This window comes from Typha angustifolia, chromosome 1 (genome assembly GCF_048772165.1).
Source record: "Typha angustifolia cultivar Huaian chromosome 1, ASM4877216v1, whole genome shotgun sequence".
Taxonomy (NCBI): Eukaryota; Viridiplantae; Streptophyta; class Magnoliopsida; order Poales; family Typhaceae; genus Typha; species Typha angustifolia.
Genome location: NC_133239.1, coordinates 5,074,796 through 5,094,283, shown reverse-complemented (window position 1 = coordinate 5,094,283; position 19,488 = coordinate 5,074,796). Strand labels below are relative to the sequence as shown.

The 19,488-nt window shown below is 33.9% G+C and overlaps 3 protein-coding genes across 7 annotated transcripts; 1 reads left to right on the top strand and 2 right to left on the bottom strand.

Annotated features, from left to right (window-relative positions):
- The first annotated feature begins 41 nt into the window (after window positions 1–41).
- Window positions 42–7,822, top strand: LOC140765889 (26S proteasome non-ATPase regulatory subunit 6). Its single transcript, XM_073105191.1, has 8 exons — window positions 42–272; window positions 363–477; window positions 1,104–1,194; window positions 1,310–1,455; window positions 1,545–1,764; window positions 1,831–1,939; window positions 7,018–7,186; window positions 7,337–7,822. The coding sequence occupies exons 1-8, from the start codon at window positions 137–139 to the stop codon at window positions 7,509–7,511; spliced, it is 1,161 nt and encodes a 386-aa protein (XP_072961292.1). The 5' UTR covers window positions 42–136; the 3' UTR covers window positions 7,512–7,822.
- Window positions 7,823–10,312: 2,490 nt separating this feature from the next.
- On the bottom strand, window positions 10,313–11,883 carry LOC140762473 (transcription factor MYB20-like). Of its 5 annotated transcripts, none has more exons than XM_073100326.1 (4): window positions 11,778–11,883; window positions 11,569–11,689; window positions 11,100–11,373; window positions 10,314–11,029 (listed from the first exon to the last, which is right to left on the bottom strand). In XM_073100326.1, the coding sequence occupies exons 3-4, from the start codon at window positions 11,252–11,254 to the stop codon at window positions 10,555–10,557; spliced, it is 630 nt and encodes a 209-aa protein (XP_072956427.1). In that variant the 5' UTR covers window positions 11,255–11,373; window positions 11,569–11,689; window positions 11,778–11,883; the 3' UTR covers window positions 10,314–10,554. The 5 variants fall into 5 exon arrangements, with proteins under 5 accessions (XP_072956399.1, XP_072956427.1, XP_072956435.1 ...); XM_073100334.1 differs by having other exon boundaries at window positions 11,100–11,351; window positions 11,778–11,878; XM_073100298.1 differs by lacking the exon at window positions 11,778–11,883 and having other exon boundaries at window positions 10,313–11,029; window positions 11,100–11,229; window positions 11,569–11,755.
- Window positions 11,884–13,048: 1,165 nt separating this feature from the next.
- Window positions 13,049–17,078, bottom strand: LOC140766986 (protein HHL1, chloroplastic). The gene is made up of 6 exons (XM_073106720.1): window positions 16,712–17,078; window positions 15,098–15,235; window positions 14,593–14,679; window positions 14,451–14,498; window positions 13,789–13,928; window positions 13,049–13,470 (listed from the first exon to the last, which is right to left on the bottom strand). Exons 1-6 carry the CDS (start codon window positions 16,988–16,990, stop codon window positions 13,458–13,460), a joined length of 705 nt encoding a protein of 234 aa, XP_072962821.1. The 5' UTR covers window positions 16,991–17,078; the 3' UTR covers window positions 13,049–13,457.
- Between the last annotated feature and the right edge of the window lie 2,410 nt (window positions 17,079–19,488).

Sequence of the window (19,488 nt, the reverse complement as noted above, 5' to 3'; positions counted from 1 at the left end):
TTTATTTCCAGCAAAATTTAACCCCGCTGCTTCCGACTACTAAAGCAAGGGGGCAGAAAGAGAGTGGAGTCGAAGAAGCGAGGTATTGTTGTTGCCCCGAGAGAAGAGGAGGTCGTAACTGGTAAATAAGGTAGAAATGGAGGGGCAAGAAGGTCAACAGGAACCCCACCTCGCCCTCGCCGTCAAGCTCTTCCTCCTCAACCACCGCGACGTCGACGACATCGAGAAGGTTCGCCTCCGCGATGAGGTCCTCGACGCCGTCAAAGCCGATGGTAACAAACCTCTCCCTTCCCCCCCTTTTCTTCCCTCACCTCATTCCTTGTAGTTACGAATTTACGATGCTGCTATCGTTGCTTCCCTAGATATGGCCTCGCTCTACGAGTCGCTCGTGGCCAACTCGGTGGCGGAGATGGACGCCGCGCTTCTAGCTTCGATGCGGACGAAGATTGAGGAGGAGATCAAGAAGCTTGACGACAAGTGAGATCCGTAGCTTTATCTTTTTTATCTTCCTTTTTTCGATTTTTTTAAGTACTCTTATTGAATGGTTATTTTAGATTTGTGAGATGTGGGAATGGTAAAAGGGTTAGGGTTTCGGAGTTGGATTTTGGAAATTTTGGACAAATTATGTAAGAAACTTGAAGAATCATTTGCTTCTTTTATAACATGCTTGCATCTTAGCTCTTTGTTTCTCCCTGCCGCTTAAAACAGTAGGTGGGAGTAATATTGCACAAATAAGATTGCTTTTTGGAGTATGACAGTTTACGAGCCCATACACTGCATTTTATGATCCCCTTTTGATATCAAGCTCTAATGAATGTGTTATGCAATTAACCAGTAGGAGTTGCATAATAGGTGTTTTTGGTAATATTAGGGTTTGTAAATCCATGATATTTGTCGACTAAAAGTGATTCAGGTTAATTTTAGATCGTTCTGTGCAAATCTATAAGTGATGTCTTTGCACAAGATGTCTCTTTACATTCCAGTTACTTGTAATTCAAACCCTGTCCAAAAGTTGAAATTTGTAGCAATTTATTCACTACTAGGTAGACACCACTATTTAGTATGCTTTGACCTAGCAAATAAAACATATTTACTCTGTGAAGGATTGCTGATGCTGAGGAGAATCTTGGTGAGAGTGAAGTCCGTGAAGCTCATTTGGCTAAGTCCTTGTATTTCATTAAGATCGGTGACAAGGTATTTATTTATCTATTTACCTTTTCAAGTCTCCTAATAATGTTGCCTTAATCACCCAGAGGATCGCATTCAATAATTTTTTATGCGGTTTGGTGTTTATTGCTTCCAAATGCAGGAAAAGGCATTAGAACAGCTCAAACTTACTGAGGGAAAAACAGTTGCTGTAGGTCAAAAGATGGACCTAGTTTTCTACACATTACAACTTGGCTTTTTCCATATGGACTTTGATCTCATTTCCAGATCTATTGACAAGGCTAAGAAGTACGTTTAGATTTAAATAGTTTACAGAAATCCATCCTTTGATATTTTATGTTAGCATGATAATGAAAACTTTTCGCATGTGATGCAAGATTATTCGAAGAGGGAGGTGATTGGGAGAGGAAGAACCGTTTGAAAGTGTACGAAGGATTATATTGTATGTCCACCAGGAATTTTAAGAAAGCAGCCAGTTTATTTTTGGACTCTATTTCGACCTTCACGACTTATGAGCTATTCTCTTATGAAACCTTCATATTTTACACCGTCCTCACAAGTGTTATTTCCTTGGACAGAGTCTCACTCAAGCAAAAGGTATTTTACAATGACTTGGATAATTTGATTTTTTACATGGGCTTAGATTTCTAATGAATGCAACAGGTAGTGGATGCACCTGAAATCCTTGCAGTGATTGGCAAAGTACCTTACCTCTCTGATTTTCTTAACTCTCTCTATGGTTGCCAGTACAAATCATTCTTCTCTGCCTTCTGTAAGTATTAAAAACCAGTCATGACTTTTTTTTTAATGATTTTTGAACAATATATCAGTCTTTCTTTGGAATTGTCTTTCACATCATTTAGGCTCTGTTTGGTTTCCAATTAAGTAGTCATTCTACTTTCTTACTCTTAAAAATGTATGTCTAATCTAGAGTAGGGTATTCTGATGTTTGGTGTAAACTAAAATAGTGATGTAATAATTACCTTTAATGTGACATAAAATTGAGGTAAAAGTATAAATAAAAAGTGGAAATTGACTCAAATACCTTTAATTTGACACATATATATATATATTTATTTATTTATTTAAAGATTAAATTACAAATTGCCTCCCTCTAGTTATGCTTAAAATCAGACTACCTCCTGAACTTTTATTCGTATCACTTTGCACCCTCTGGTTTAGATTAATGTGAAATTGTTAAATTTTTCCATCCAAAATAATAAAGAAAGTACACGAAAAAAAAAAATATATTAGAGAGGATTTTCTCATCATAATAAATATTTAAATGTCAAGATTGCACTTCTCCTTCCAATAAATTTACACGCCCTATCCTATTTTTTCAAATCTAAAACAATACGCACTTTCAACTTTTTTTATCTTCTCCAACCTAAAATTACAAGCCTAAAATCGCAATTAGTATCTAACTATCACAATATACCTCCTTTTAAATAAATGATTATGGAAAAAAAAGTTCATATATCTTAAAAATATAGGTAGAAGATTCATATATACTCAAATAATAGAATTATTAGTACCATAAGAGTAATATTTGTAAATTTTACTTTCTCTAGTAGTTTGGATGAAAAAAAATTAACAATTTCATATTAATCTAAACCATATGAATGAAAGTTCGGGGGTAGTTTGATTTTAGGCATATGGACTCCAAAATCGGTCGATCCCGAGTTAGATCAATTGATCCAGAACTGGAACTAGTCTAGTTTTGGTATGGGATTGGCCAATATTGGCTGGATTGATCGAAACTCGGTTCAAACTAAATTTTTTTAAAGATTAAGCTCGAATCTAAAATATATCTAATTGATCTCCTTGCATTATTTTCAACTTTTCAGTTTTTGCCTTATATCTCTCACACACTTGTTATGAATTAGATTTGGAACGATCTAGGCGTAAGAAAATTATGAAAATTTATATAGTGATAGCCTCGAAAGTTAGGGTTTTAATCATTTTGGTTTCAACTAAATTGGAGATTAAGATGAAAATATAAAGTTAAAACAATGGAGGAAGGTTAGAATGAGACAGATTGTTAAATATCCGACGTTGCGACGGACAACCAAGAGTGGTGGTAGAGGTGGAGGATGGTGGCTAGGGTTTTAGTACTTGTAAGAGTTCTACGATTATGATATATTTCTATAAAGATAAATGCAATTTAACGACTATAATAGAATGATAAATGCGTTAATAATAAAATAACTAAACTTAATTATTTCTCAACGTTTGTATTGTGAAATAAAGAAGCTCAGACTTCTATATATAGAGATCGGGTATAATGAATCATACTTAAACTAGCTCTAAAGGCTTATACGACAGAGAATATTTTGTTACTTTTGAAAATGGAAAATAAAAATATTTAAAATTTTATTGATTGACTTTAAAATATAGTTTTCCAATTATTTTTATTGTAACATGAAAAAGTTTATTTAATGGTATTGCAATCATTTTGCTATTGACAATGAAAAAAAGTACAATAGAGTATTTTTGAGGCATTTAAGGCAAAATGCAATAGCCGAATAGTAAATATCCATATTGTAGGGTGTATGCAATAATAAAAACAAAAGGTAGATTGTTTTTGATCAATTTCCCTTAATTTAAAGTGTTCCCATTTCTTATAACTGGAGGTATACATTACATATTTGAGTACGAAATGAGATAGGTAGGTGTCTGGGTGGTAGGAGAAAGGAGAACAATGTATTGAAAAATGATTGCAGGTTGGCACCAAGGTGATTTAGCTTTTTTAATATATAAAAAATTAAAAATGATTATGTATGATATATTTCTAGTACCAATATAGTATATATAAATTTTTTAATAATATACTACACCAAAAAACCAAATAACATGATTAGAATTATTAAATCCACAACAAGTTCACAACCTTGGCAACAAAAAGAGTCCCCTTCTAGTTTTTTCCACAATTTCGAGGAGAAGCTTCATTTGGTAATAAATTATTAGCTTAATCATTATCAAGCTCTAGCTCAACATTATCCTTGTCCTTTGTTTCCTCATCCGACTAGATTAATTGCATATCTAGAGAAGTGGAATGAATCCTATTAGTAATAGTTTGAGCAGCTCTAGTGCTCCTTGATGTTAAATACTTTTCGGCTCCTGATGTTTTGTCACCATCTCCCAAGTTAACCTTTCACCTGGGATGACTTCTTGCTCTAGAAGATCATTATCTAACTAATCCTTTCTATTATTTCTCTTTTTGAAGCATATTATCTTTTGTAATCTTTTGATCTTTCATTCATGCACTAAATTATACATAAATTAAATTGTTCAACCTTTTCACTTCCAATATATTTATCTTCTTAAAATGACTCTAAAATTAAAGACCAAATTAACATAACAATAAAATTCATCAATTAGAATTGACAATTTAATAATACAATGATATATTACCCATTCAAATGAGCTCTAATTATTTTTCTCCTCTTGGAGCTAAATGTCAAAGTAAGAATTTTAATCCCTATGTTTTTCGAGTAGGGAGTATCGATTCCATATACACTTTACCAATGAGCTAATAAAATTAGAAAGTAACTCAGTAATATACATAAGAGTAAAAGGCGTATGCTTTACTATATATGTTAATTATTTACTTGGGTTGAATTCATCATTATTAATTTTTCTTGCTACTCTTGCTAGTAGTCTTCCAAAATTTCTAGTGGCATCTTTGTATGTTTTCATCTTCACATTTGTAACATGGACTTAATGGATTGATCTAGGTAAAAGTTCTCAACTTAACTAAGAACACCATTTATTACCTTCAAATTACTCTATTTATCACAATCTTGATAAAAATAGTATGGATTTAAGTAATATGCAGCTGTATGGAGATGTATATCAAGTTTTCCATTTGTGTAGTGATCAATTGCATCGAGGAAAGGCTTGGAAGTATTCTCATTGTTATTAAAAATATCCTTTATTTTCTTTTTGACATTTTTTAACTCATCATATATGAATTCCATTAGTGGCCTTCTTTCACCATCAATAACTCAAAACAACTTCACCAAGAGAATGAACACTTTAATTGCTAATGTCACTGGTCTCCAAAATTGGTTATTGACGATAGTAGAATAACCCTCTTCCTTTTAGCAGTTTTTGACAATTTGCATGTTAAAGATTCATCAGAAGTAAATCTTTTTCCTCTGAAAGACTACAATGTAAAAAGAGAGATGATAAATCTTGTAATCACATGTCTCATGATTTTTTTTTTTTGGGTATGAATTTACTCTTCATATTTAATGTCTTATGAAATCTATGCATGAAGACCTTGACTTTCCTTTTACATTCAATTAATCCTTTAATCATTCCTTCTTTGTATATCATTTTCAACATCAAATCTATATAGTAGGTGACACAAGATGTCCAATATATGCGGAGATTTTTTTTTATAGCAATCGTGCAACTGCTAAATGAGCAATAATATTATCAGTCACAACTCGAAGACATTCTCCTCTCCCATTTCGTTGATACCATCAACAACAATATTATAGATGCATTCACTTGTATGTGCGTTTTTAAAGCAATCAACAGAATGTAGAAAGTAACCCTCAACTCTCGACTGACATATAAACTCATAATGCTTCTTCCTTTTCAATCTGTCTAAGCGCCAGTCAAAATTGATTTGCCATTTTTCTTCCATACAATGTTATGGTTCTCCAAATCATTATTTGTTTAGCCATTTGCTTTTTCAGAAGTGTCTTATGCAACTCATGTATAGATGTTTGCTTGTACTCTAAGTAATACTGATCAATTGCTTCCATCAATTTAAGAAATGATTTATTGTTAAAGGCATTAAAGGGGTTGTCACACTTGTAAACCCGATGAGCTAACTAGTTGTTCTCTGTAACTCTTTTTTTTTTTTGCAAAAGTATTCTTTATATTTGTTTGTACCATTTTTTCCCACCCTCTAACAACAATTTTTGGACCAATAGAGTGAATTTATCTATAGGGCTTCTACCCCTTGATCTTTTACTTCCAATATCTGGAATTTCTAAATCTTTATGCTCTTCAAATATCTTTACTTCTACTCTTAATTCTATTGTCTCTCTTGATTAATCATCCTTTTTCTTTTGATTCCCCTCTAGATGCTTTTTGATAATCTTTTTGCCTCATCACTAACTTTTAGACAAGGCACAACATCACCTCTAACATGAGCAAAATGCTTGTCGAATATACTAATTCCTTCTTTGGCGACCTTCCCACAAAATTTATATTTTGTTGTGTTGGCATCATTCTTATTAGTAAACTAACCATATTTTTCACCCTGGATCAGCAGAGCCAATAGACAAAATGTTCAGATGGCATTGACCTAGCCACATACATTGTTTGAGAGGGATTAGTGGCTATATATGTAAAATTGGGGAAAAGTTGCAAAACACAAACAAATGGCTAAACAGCATTAACGAGATTTATGGAATCAACTTTTTCCTGGAGTCTTTATTAGAAATCTGTGAGAATTCAATAACTTCATATCATGTTATAATCTTGCCTCTACATCATGTTTTACACTTCAGAAGTAACTATTGAGCTTGAGTCTCTCTCGTGTAATCCTTTATAGATCTATCTGTTCCAATAATGTTTTTGTTGTTATGGTCCTCTTGCATGTATTGCAACCTGAAAGTAAACTTAGAAAGGAACTACCTTTCCCTTGGAATATTCCCATATATTTTTACCACTTCTTTTACCAGCATGTTGCTATGAAATAGCAGTTCATGTTTCTCCACATAATCTGTCCCATAAAACTAGGAAACTGCTTGAAGGCCTTATTTAGAACTGTCTGTATGTTCTTTTAAAACATATTTTTGACCAGTTTCTTTGCTGGATGCTTTTCAGCTGGTTTGACTGAGCAGATTAAGTTAGATCGCTATCTACAGCCTCATTTCCGGTATTACATGAGGGAAGTTCGCACAGTAGTTTATTCTCAATTTCTTGAATCATACAAGAGTGTGACTATGGAAGCAATGGCAACTGCATTTGGTGTGACAGTGGATTTCATAGATCAGTAAGTATAATTGCTTTGGCTTAAATTCATCATGGAAGGTCCTTAAAGCTAAACATTTCAGGATATTTGGTGTGAGACCAAAAGTCTTTTGTTGCCTTTTGCTTCATAATATATCAACCTTGCTTTTCTCTAACTAATTTTCTTCGTTAGGGAACTATCTCGCTTCATAGCAGCTGGGAAACTTCACTGCAAAATTGACAAAGTTGCCGGTGTTCTAGAAACTAACAGACCAGATGCCAGAAATGCATTCTATCAGTCAACTATCAAGCAAGGGGACTTCTTGCTGAACCGTATCCAGAAGCTCTCACGAGTTATAGATTTGTAAGCAATAAATTTTGTTCGGTGCCACAGCATCCGAACTTCAGTTCACTTCTCTGCATTTCTTTGATGCTCCTTGAATTGCTACTTATACAACTTGGTATGGACTTGAGTTTCTTCGGATCTTATTGCTACTAGAAATTTGGAATTGTATCCGTGGCAGTGGTTATGTTAAAGACTCATTTGCAAAATTGTAGCTGTAGCTGCATACCTAGTTACAGTACTAGTTTATATATTTGCTCAGTCTATAATGTTCATACCAATTTGGAATTCTGTGGACAGTGATAGAAATTGTTAAAACTTTTTTGTTTGCTGAGAGATTCGGATTAGCATAACTCAAAACATTTGATGTTTTGCACCTCTGGATGTCAGTACCCCCACTGCTTGAGCATTGGAATGGTCTTAACTGAATATTCGGACAATAAAAAAAAAGGAAGGAAAAGATTACATTGAGACAGTAATGAATTTAAAGTTTTGAGGAAGCATCTAGTCATCTAACAACTTGTATTGGGTCAATTTGTTCCTAAGCAAAGGCACATTTCAAAGATGCATTCCTTACAACCCAGGGCAAGCTTGACTTTTGGAAGAGCTTTAATTTGGAGTTGAAGTTGAGAGGTAGGTCAAAGAGGCTTGTATGACCTAGCTGAAGCTTGCTTGATTTAAATTAATTAATTTTACTACCTAAGTACCTGGCCATTTATTGGTTGAGACTGGCGTACATACTAATTTAGATTTTATTTAGTTTTCTCATGGGGAGTTATTTGACTTTGAGTTTATCTTGATCTTTTCTTATATACATACATACATACATACATATATATATATATATATATATATATATATATATATATATATATATATATATATATATATATATGTGTGTTTGCTTTAACAATTTTTTGTTAGGAATATTTTATTAATATTCTATCAAAAACGGCAATACTGAAAGAATTAAAAAATTTCAGTGCCAATTATGATATTCTAAAAAGATATTGTGGCAATTATGTAAAAACCGTAAACAAATTTCCAGCATAGCTCCATTAATTTACTACCTCATTCTTTCCAGGATATCACATAAGATCTGATAGCATATAAGCAATGAGGTTAATATCCTCTTAGGAACTAGTTGGATTGAAGTTAAATCCAGCTCAGAATTTAAGACATGCTCTAAAAAAAATTAGGGAAATTTGCATACCCTACCTTTTCATGAACTTGCCATTTACATTATATTTTTTTTACTATTTATAAATCGAACTTTATAATTTAGCGAATATATGTAGAAAATATTCTTGTTAGATTTGAACTAACACCATGAGAATATATCGTTAAATAAAAATATTTTATTTCTAAAATAATTAAAATATCTTTATCTATAAAAGAACTAAGATACTTTTAGCACGACTTGATTGAGAGTATTTTTATAATTATATTAGTATAGTTAATTTAATCGAGAGGTTTGGTTAAATTTAAGGAACAGATATAATAAACAAGATGTTCACTAATTTATATGGCTCAATTTGCAAATAATAAAAATACAAAGTGTAAACCATAAGTTCACTAAATAATAAGGTTTTATATGCAAATTTCCTCAAAAAAACATTATTATTAAAGCACTTTCGGATCGAATAGGACCAACATGCAAAACGTTTTGACTAAACGTCTTAGTTTTTTGTGGAAACAACTTCAAACCATGCATGTTAGTATGTAAGCAATGAGCTCAGCCATGTGCATGCATATAGTTTACATCAATTAGTCTATTATCCTCGAGGGCTGACAACTTATATGCACTATAAATTTATACTACAAAGTACACATAGTTTTTCTAGAGGCTTGAAGAACATGGCAGGTTCAAGTTTAAATCTTTCTCTATTTTTTTTATTTTTTTGACCTTGGATATGCTTTCCGTGCTTCCACGAAATTCCTCTTAGCCTCTTATCCTCCATGATTTTAGGGTGAGAGATTATCTTATTACTCCCTCTATTTTATAAGTTTTTAATCCTATGTATTTCTTTGATTATTTATAGTCCCATAAATCCTCAATCAGCTATTTAAGTTCTAATTGAGATGAAAAAATAGAGATGCATCGTGTTATTGGAATGATAATCCTTGAAAAGGATAAGTTCATAATTTTCTTCCAACAATAGTGCATAATGTGCAAAGGAGAATTTTTATTCCTTTTTTTTTCTAATATAATTTACATCTAGACTCCTTGAACTATTATCTATTTGCGCGTATGCTTATTTATGTTTTGGTGGCACATCCACTTCCTTAGCTATGTCGATGTTTTGAATGATAGATATCTACTTTTTTTGATAGTTATCTATTGGATTGTTTCTATTAAAAAAATATCACATGGCTGGTCTTAAGGCCACGAGGAATCATTTTTCTCTTAGTTTATTGAAGAAAAGAGAAAAGTTGAGTAAGATGATTATTTGATTTGTTACCATTGTTAGAGGATGACGATATTAATTAGTTCAAGGGGGTTAAAGTGTCATAAAAAATAAATAAGAAAGTTTATTTGAAAATTAGATATGGTTTTGAAGGTCTAGGTGTAATAAACCCTTCTTTTTTTTTAGAGATAAAAGATGTTAGCGCAATGTTTTTGCGGTCATTTTTATGATACCACCAAATAGAAGTTCTATTTGTCACTGTTACATATTAGGGTAATATCTTGATAGTTCATTAAGTTGCGATAACACTTTATTGAACTCAATTTTCTAGCTAATGAAGACACCCTAAGTTGCCTTAATTTGCCTTATTATTATTATTATTGTTGTTATTTCTCTAATCAAATGACAACTTTCAGCACAAAAATATCTCTACAATAGGAACAAGATGAACTAAATTAAAGTCATCTGACATAGACATAGATTACAACAATTAAGAAATTTTCACCCTCATACATCACTATGTAACTGCAAAGCTTTGTAAGTAAAATAAAACTCCTGTTTGCTTTTACTTTCCTCCTGGTGTTGTCTTGATCAATTACAAGCCTAACAATGCAAGAACTCCTAAAGAAAGATGAGATAGTGGAACTCCTAATGTAATTCTCAGATTAAGAAAATATCTTCAAGAGGGTATAAACCTTCCCATGTAGGCAAAAGTTCACTGGTATAATCCCAAGGTAGCTTCCAGCCTTCATGGATACTACTCCCTTCCATAGAAGTAAGGTTGGCACTGTCATCTATGGAGAATGAAGTGCTGCAGCTACTTGACATCCCATTTCCTTGCATGATTCTCTCTGAGACCAAACTTTCAAGCTCATTCTGTTGCTCCTCTACTAACATTTCTTCTTTCTTGCTACAAACAACATCCACCATCTCTACTTTATGTTCTTGATCTTTTGGAGCAGTGGACTCAGAGATTATGCTGTTGACTTTTGAGCTCTCAGACTTATTATTCATGGGCTTGTGTGTGGGTGAATCCAATCCAGGGAGCTTCAACCTCTTTTTGATTCTGGTGTTCCAATGGTTCTTGATTTCATTATCGGTGCGTCCCGGTAGATGTGAAGCTATCTTAGACCACCTGCCATGAGAGAAACTTAGCATCTATACAAATAAGACAATTTTCTGTGTATAAATTTTGATGAGGATACCTGTTACCGAGACGAGAGTGGAGTTGGATGATTTGATTCTCTTCGTCCTCAGATATAAGCTCTCGCTTCAGATCTGGCCTGAGATAATTAGTCCATCTTAGTCTGCAGCTCTTCCCACATCTCATCAGACCTTGACAAGCAAACAGTGCAGGCATGATGTTCTTAAGCTGACCAATTTCAGTTTAGTTTTCAACTAACTTCATGGCAATGTGGTTGCAAACAGATGCTTTTTTGGGGCTATAATTTTAGCAGCTTCTCAAAACCACAAAAGTACCTGTATTAGTAGATTTTTTGCAGTTCAATAATATAAGTAGATGTTGCTTAGTGAGTAGTAATTTTTCTTCTCTAAATATCAATTCTCTATGATGCTTTGTTCTGAGTAATTGAAGCAATATCATACCGCCTACTACATCTTGCGCTCTCTAGACACTATTTTGACAAGAGTCTCTGAACATAAAAGAGATAATACCGGCTTGCTTCGGAATGAGACGCCAGCATTGGATTCCATTATTGTTGATGAAGTTGATGAGCTTATGATCTTCCTCTACTGTCCATGGACCTCTTTTGAGTCCCTCCTTATCACAGCATGGCTGTCTCCCCATGACCAGAAAGGTGGCAAAGAAAGAAGAATGAATTTATTGGAGATTTGAAGCAAGGCATGAGGATGTGAGGTGCTACCTTATATAAAAAACTTTTGAGAGAAGTCTTAGACTAGGAGATATTGCCAGTTCATTGATGGCTTAAAGAAATCCTCTTGTTGAAAGTCCACATGACTTAATGCTCCTGCACCAAGCCCAATCATGTTCACAGATGCCTTCACTGAATAAAATTTTCAAGACTAAAATTGAGGTCCAAACAAAAAGGATACTGCCAGAAGGATCTTCTCCGATATTATAACATCATATATTCTTTTATCTTAATTCTTATGCCGGAGAAAACCTGGAGCGTGACTTCCAATGCTCTCTCCTCTCAATCGAGTTGCTATCAGAATTATACTTGTTCAATTAAAGAGAACCACATGAAGACACTGTGCTTGGATGGTTAAAAGAGTTCTTATTATCGGATCTATTTCGTCTCTCTTAAAACATGATCTCCTATAAGGCTTTAGATTCATCTTCGTCTTTTAACAGAGTGGATTGTAACAAAAGATCCTGGAGTTGAGAAGTCAAATGTCACAGCCCAGCAGAAGTATCAAAGTCCGTGACATAAGAGCTATGATTTAGTAATAAAGTATTAGTAGTAGTAGTAGTAGTAGTAGCCCACTTCTAAGCAATCAATTTCAGCATACCTTTTTTTTTTTTCTAGTCTTCTAGATGGACGAATCATGCTAATCGTGTACGGGATCATGAAATTTGGTGATTTGTTAAAGGGAAAAATGAAAAGTATGAGAATCACTAGAAGCTCTGACAAAATTATTAAAGATCGTCTTTGATATTGTGTTGAAAGAAAAAGAGTAATTTAATCGAAAGAATTACTTTTCGGCTAATTCTATTTAGACCCTATGAATTATCGTCTATTTTTATGTTAGTCAAAAATCTCTTCAATCCCTCTTTTATTAGTTTTATTTATAAGTCATCATAACACACATGAGTAGATTTGTGACTTTTATACTCTTATTATTAGAAGAAAAAAGAAATAAAAATATAGAAGGATATTTTTGTTTATTTTGTTAATATCTAAAAAAAAGAGCAATATTTTTTTATAGGTGGAATTATCCCAAAATTATTTTTACTGAAGTCAACTTCACCATTATTACTGAACAAAATCCTCCCACCTTCAAATTAAAGAGATTCTTTTGAAAAACAAAGTTAAATAGATTCAAAGCTGTTGAATGAGGAAAATAGAATAGCACAGGTGAGCCATGGGAACCAGGGAAACTAATGGAGCAGAAGTTGTGTCCTAATAAAAGCATCTCTCTTTATGTTCTTCTACAATTTGTGTATTATATGTAAGAGAGAGATTTGGATGTCAATGATCATACCTCTCATGCACTTTCCACATCAAGCATCCATTTAATACAAAGATTATACTTTATACCATAGATAAAGTTGCATGCAGTAAAAAGGCAACTGAGAATAGGAAAGTGTGGCTTGATGATATGAAAATATCATTCCAGTTAAATGCCTTTCCTTCAAAAGTTCTAAAAGAAGACAACTTCCTCCTCTTTTTGCCTTCTTTTGTAGAATAAATCACTCCTGTGTCCTCAGGAGATCAACAATCCTACCAGGGGTCAAGGAAAAGAGATCAAACATTACTTCTTGGTTGGAATTTCTATACAAAGAAACTTTGGAAAACTGGCAAAACCACTCCAGCCACATGCTCAACAGAATCTAGCCATACTTCGATGTGGTCAAGCCATTAGCTTTTCACCCTGTAACACAAGTACAAAAAGAACTTAGCATGCTATTTCATCCAAGTATTTAGAATCCCAAACTAGTGGAATCATTGACTAAGAGAGGATAAAGAAACAAATTCTGTTAGAAAGAGATGTGACACGAAAGAATCAGAATCTCAAAAAAAAAGTTTAGCCAATTGAACATCCTGCTGAGATAATACTTTACCTTGGTTTTTCAATTCTCAGAGTAATCAAAGGTTTGATAATGTTAATACTAGATTCCCCATAAGCGAACTAATTTTCCTAACGTGAAGGGATAGAGAGAATTATGCATTAGGTTTTGTTTTAACTCACTCAGCTTCTGATTCCGATTCATTGCTAACAGAACCTAAGGCAGTGAGCTTCCCAAACGATTCTTTGGCACCACTAGTAGCATCACCAAAGAAGTCCTTCACCTTGTCCAGGACAGTCTTAAGTTCTTCTTGTGCTGGAAGCTGAAAAGAACATGAGCCGTGAAATTACATTAGAAAGTTTCCAGGACAGTTTCTGTTCACGATAATTTTCTGCGAAGATGCTACTTCCAATCTAGAAATGGGCCATTCATATTGAGAATAAGTATGGAGGGAATAGCGACCAACATTTCCCCCTATTTATGAATAACTTTTGGACTTTAAAGGATTAGGAAAAGGAAGATGATTGTGAAAATGAAAATTAAAAAAATATGATAATTATGGTAGAGGCTAGAAAATCTTGCCATTTTGTAATAGAAGTTGACGAGAGTAAATAAAAGCTCTTACTTTTAAGGACTCTTTGTCTATTTGAAATTAGGAAATATAGGAGATACTAAAGAAAGTGACCTTCTCCTAGAGGGACATGCAAAGATAGACCACAGAGCCATCTCAAAATGACGTAAAGTAGGAAAAACCCATATGAGCTTGAACAGTCTGTCCACAACTAGTCAATATTGGAAATAAAACAAATAGAAACTAAAATGTATAAAAGGAGAAAAAGCATACCTCAATAACATTATTTGGTGAAAGTGCAGATCGCACATTACCATTTTCCTGCTTACACATATTAAAGATTAGCTGACTCTAGCCGTTCTGAAGTACAATACCAACTGAATATCTATGAATTCAAATGGGACTGAGACGTTACGACAAGTTTGTAGCCATATCGAAATTCAGTAGCAGATCGCAGAACACGGTATTGCTTAAATGCTGTCTTTTGTATCTCCTTCTCATCCTGTTTTATATGCAACAAGACTATGAAGTTAGTTGTACCAGAAGGTCAGAACAGTAGAAACTCCATGTTTGCCCAAATTTTCCAAATGACAACCAAACAAGTAAAAAGACAAGCTAAGGTATAATATCAATGCTATGAGAGAAATTCTTGTTTATGGCAATCTAAATAGAAAATCAGCACGGTATCAGGTATACTTGACAACAGTGAAGCAAAAGATCTAGGTAAGAAACAACAAATTCTGTCAAGACTCAATAGTGGACATTCTGAAAGAATAGAGACACCCAAACACCAAAATATTACAGATAAGAGAAGCTTCAAAACTTATAAAGCCATTTATAAGGACAACATAAATTAGATCATTAGAGTTGCATTTCTCAATGAATGGAATAGAAAAAAAATAACAAATGAGAAACCTAACTCTGTAAATAACAGCTGCAAGATTTCTGGCAATAGTATCTTTGTAGATATACTTTCCGAGGAAGTTATCTTTAGCTGCAACCATTATCTTTGCAGTAGTACCACCTGTAATGAGACTAAGTGGGTACCATAGATAAACCTGCAAAATCACCAAATAATATTCCTTTAATAGATGAAGACCTTCTGCATATTAGAAAATTTTGCAGTTGGGTTAAAAATAAGTTTCTGTTTGTCTGAAGGGGCCAACCAATTGAAAGAACTAAACAAAGTTCTGAGGAGAGTTACTTCCATCGAAAGATAGAAAGAAAGAATACAGAACTTACTAGGATTACAGCATCCAAACATAAACTGCAAGTAATTTCTGGGTAGTATAAATTATTGGAATAAAATGTAAAATCTGAAAAAACTTTTGCGAATTATAGGAGCAAGTTTTGCACTCTCTGTGGTGCCCCAAACCATTTTGCTACACACATCTGAAGACAATGACAAAAGACATAACAAGCATATAGGTTATTTGTTCTACAATATCAGGAGAGCCCTGAATGACTAAGAAATTAAAAGGTAACAATCTTTTCTTTTAAGTCCACAAGGTTATCATTTTGCAAATGTCTAGATAGGGTAAAACACAGGCCTTATCCCACAACAGTTTAAAAGTTCAGTGCAACTAGAATTATGTGAAGTGAAAGATAAAAAAAAGAAGAGTATGAGATACCATCTGTGCCAAGAAGTTTATGTAACTAACTGTCAGAAAGAAATGGCCTAAGTGATCACACTACCTCAACTCAGTCAAGGATGCAGTATACTACTTCGACCTCTTTAGAGACTAATAACTAGAAGAATATTTTAAATCAAACTCCATCTAAGAACTCTCCATACTTGATTAAGACAAATATTTGTCAATTAAAACAGGTAACGTGAATCATAAAGGTTTTTAAGGTCTGAATTATTATCCGGTTAATGTATTTAAAAGATGTCAAGGAATATGTTGAACCATTATATAAATCGAATTCTAATTCTACTAACACTTCATTTACACAATGTAAAATAGGAATTCTCAATTTTGGTACGATGTTATTAACTGTTACAACATGTGCATATCATGCTGTTGAGATGAGTAGTCTTAATATTGTACTAATCAACCATCTACCACACTCAAATAACATAAACTACAGCATTGTTACACTCTAATCACAATTCACTTGTAGATAGTACAAGCAGTCATAAAGAATAAAGAGCAAATCCTGCTCTTAGAAGGTCATTCTGTTCATGTTATTCACTTCATTTTCCATTTCTAGCTAGTCAAACCTACAATATCCCAAATATAGCTAAATAGCAATATGATGCACATTGATTTTTTCTTCATTTTATTCTTTTCCGAAAAAAAGACTTCTTTTCTTTCCTTTTCCCACCTGAGGGTCTTTTAACAACCAAATGGCAACAAACTTGTAAAGAAAGACTGAAGGCATCAAATTCCAACAATTTAAGCTGTTGGATAACGCAAAAACCGTACCTTTTTTCAGATATTGTAACGTATTATACCGTAAATTGCAAAAAGAACGAAAAAATTAGACCAAAACGAAGGAAACCGAGAGAGGGAGAGAGAGTGTGGACCAACATTGGCTGTTCGGATAAAGATTACGAATTTCGGGTTCCCATCGTCCTCAATCTTGGGAAGCGGCGGAGGCGGCGGGCGCTGGAATTGCTTCCCCGCCATCCCCTTCTTCCCCTTGGCTTCCACCACCATCAGATGCCGCCTCTTCTTGTACTCCCCTCCTCCTCCTACTCTGCTACTACCACTGCCGCGAGAGGGGAGCGGAGAACCCTTGAAGAAGCCATCTTCGTGGGTTTTGAAGGAATTGGATAGCGGAAGATGGAGCAAAGCTCGTATCGACATCTCTCTCTCTCTCTCTCTCTCTCTCTCTCTCCCTCTCTCTCCCTCTCTCTGCTTCTCTCTTCCTCTCTCCTATCTCTCAATCTCTTATCGGGACCAAATTTTGCTTGCTTTTTTAATAATTTATTGCCACGTATGAATTTGAGCTACGTGTGTAGACGTCGACGATTAACTTTTGAGTAGAGGAGACGGTAGATAGTATATACGGGAAATGATCCTGAAAACATCAAGCATGTAGGAGTTTGATACATCCTCATATTTGGCAGTGTGTTGTTGGTATATCTATATGTTTACTTGCCGATTGCTTCTGTACAAGTATTCTGATGTACCGATTTCATACAGTATGGATTTTCCTCGCTGGAGAGATAATTCGTATGGCCATAGTTTGTGGTAATATTTGGTGCCTCTTGGCCACATAGTATCGTGGCAATTATCAAATAGGACCCTGTAATTTGGGTTTATTATCATTTAGGTCGTCGAGTTTTTTTAACCATAATTATATCTGGACCTCTAAATTGTTATTTATTTTTTATTTGGACTCTCGTTTACTTGATGTGATATCGGGTCACCTCTCAGGAAAGTTTGGGTTTATAGGGTTGAACATATTTATTGTAGTATTAGTTGTTTATTATTTTTGAAGAACTTTTGGCCTCTGGTTCGTGTTGTCAAACTCTCGACTAACGACTGAACATAAAAGCAGCCTTCGTCGAAGTGTTTGAACGACAGTCCAATGACGTTCAAATGCCTAAATCCAAAAATAGCCTCCTCGAAGCATTCAAACGTGTGTCCAACAACGTTTGAACACTTGTTAGTTGAGAGCAATATTCGTCGAAGTATTCAAAACCAGGCTAACAACGTTCAAACACTGAAACCCAAGAACAACCTTCATCGAGGCGTTTGAACGCCCCGAATGCCAAAACTTAAAAACAGCCTTCGTCGTCGAGGTGTTCGAATGCCTAACCAACAACATTCATACACCGATCACTGATTCAGTCCAATTACATTACTTTAATTATTTGTTTGGCTAAGACTTAATTAATTCAAGTTATTATGGTTAGACTCTATATAAATATGTGAAGGGCAGTAATGCTTAAAGTATTGAAGAATAGTGACATTTTCTACCTTCTTCTACCTCTTATCTCTCTCAATTTTCTCCTTCAATCCAAGGTCGACGCTGACAAGCCGACTTCATTATCTTCGTCCTTGATTGTCAGCCCCCTATTCTAGTAGGACCAGCCATTTTCTCTCCCCTCCCTCAAACCCTTGTCATCAGCTAGCTCCTCTTTCCTCATTCGTTGGCCCTATTTTCTCTTTAGGACCCGACCACCTACTCTCTCATCTTCTATTCTAAGTATCAGATCTACCCTACACCATTATCATCTCTGTTATTCTTTCCGCTTCAATTTTTTAATCTCATCGTCTCTCGTAGTTCCACCACCATCACCTCTAAAAAACTCACTCTAGCCCGGTCCATAACATTATTTTTTGGGGGTTTTTTACATAAGCCACTAAAAGCTTCAAAATATCATAATTTCCATCACATTCTTTAAAATATCAAACTTGCCACTAAAATCTCTTTGACTCTTTCAAAATTATCATGATTAGTTTTTAATAGAATATTCATAATAGAGTATTATAAAAATTAGCGAACACATATAAATAACTATAAAATACTTTTTTTTAAGTTTAAAATATAAATATTTATCGATACTAGGTACTAGGTATTAGGTATAATATTAGACAATTTTAAAACCTCTAATGTGATTAAATACAATGACAAAGATACACATTGCACTTTAGTCAAAACTATATAGGAGGTAAGTGCTTAAGTTGAAAATACATAAGGGCTTCGTAAAATAGAGCCAAATCAGGGGGGGTAAAATATAATTTCTCCAATAATTTAACATGAACTACTAACTCCAAGTCAATAATTAATAAAACTCTAAAGGGTAACAATGGAATCCAAATTTGATAGGCAACGCCATCAATAGATAGTATTAAAATGGAAACAGAGACAACTAATACAAATAAAAGTAAAATGGTAAATTTTAAATGGAGGTACAATCTAGTGCACCATGGTCACTCACCATGCTTACCAGTAGTTAACATATTATGGGAGATTTATGATCCAACAATTATAGCTTAGTAGGTGAATCCACCAAAAAGCCAATAAAACAATCCATACGTATGATTTTAGAAATCTAAGACTTAACAATTTATAATAAACAAATAGTACTAAGTATGCTCATAACATATTGATAAGACATAAGTAGCAGCAATGAGAATAATAAATTGCTAATATGCTTAAGGTTTTATTTGCGAAACTTCTGATATGCTCATGGATCTACATCAACCAAATAAATTGTTAATATGCTTAAGATTTTATTTGCGAAACTTCTGATATGCTCATGGATCTACATCAACCAAATAAATTGCTAATATGTTTAAGGTTTTATTTGTGAAACTTCTGATATGCTCATAGATCTACATCAACCAAATTT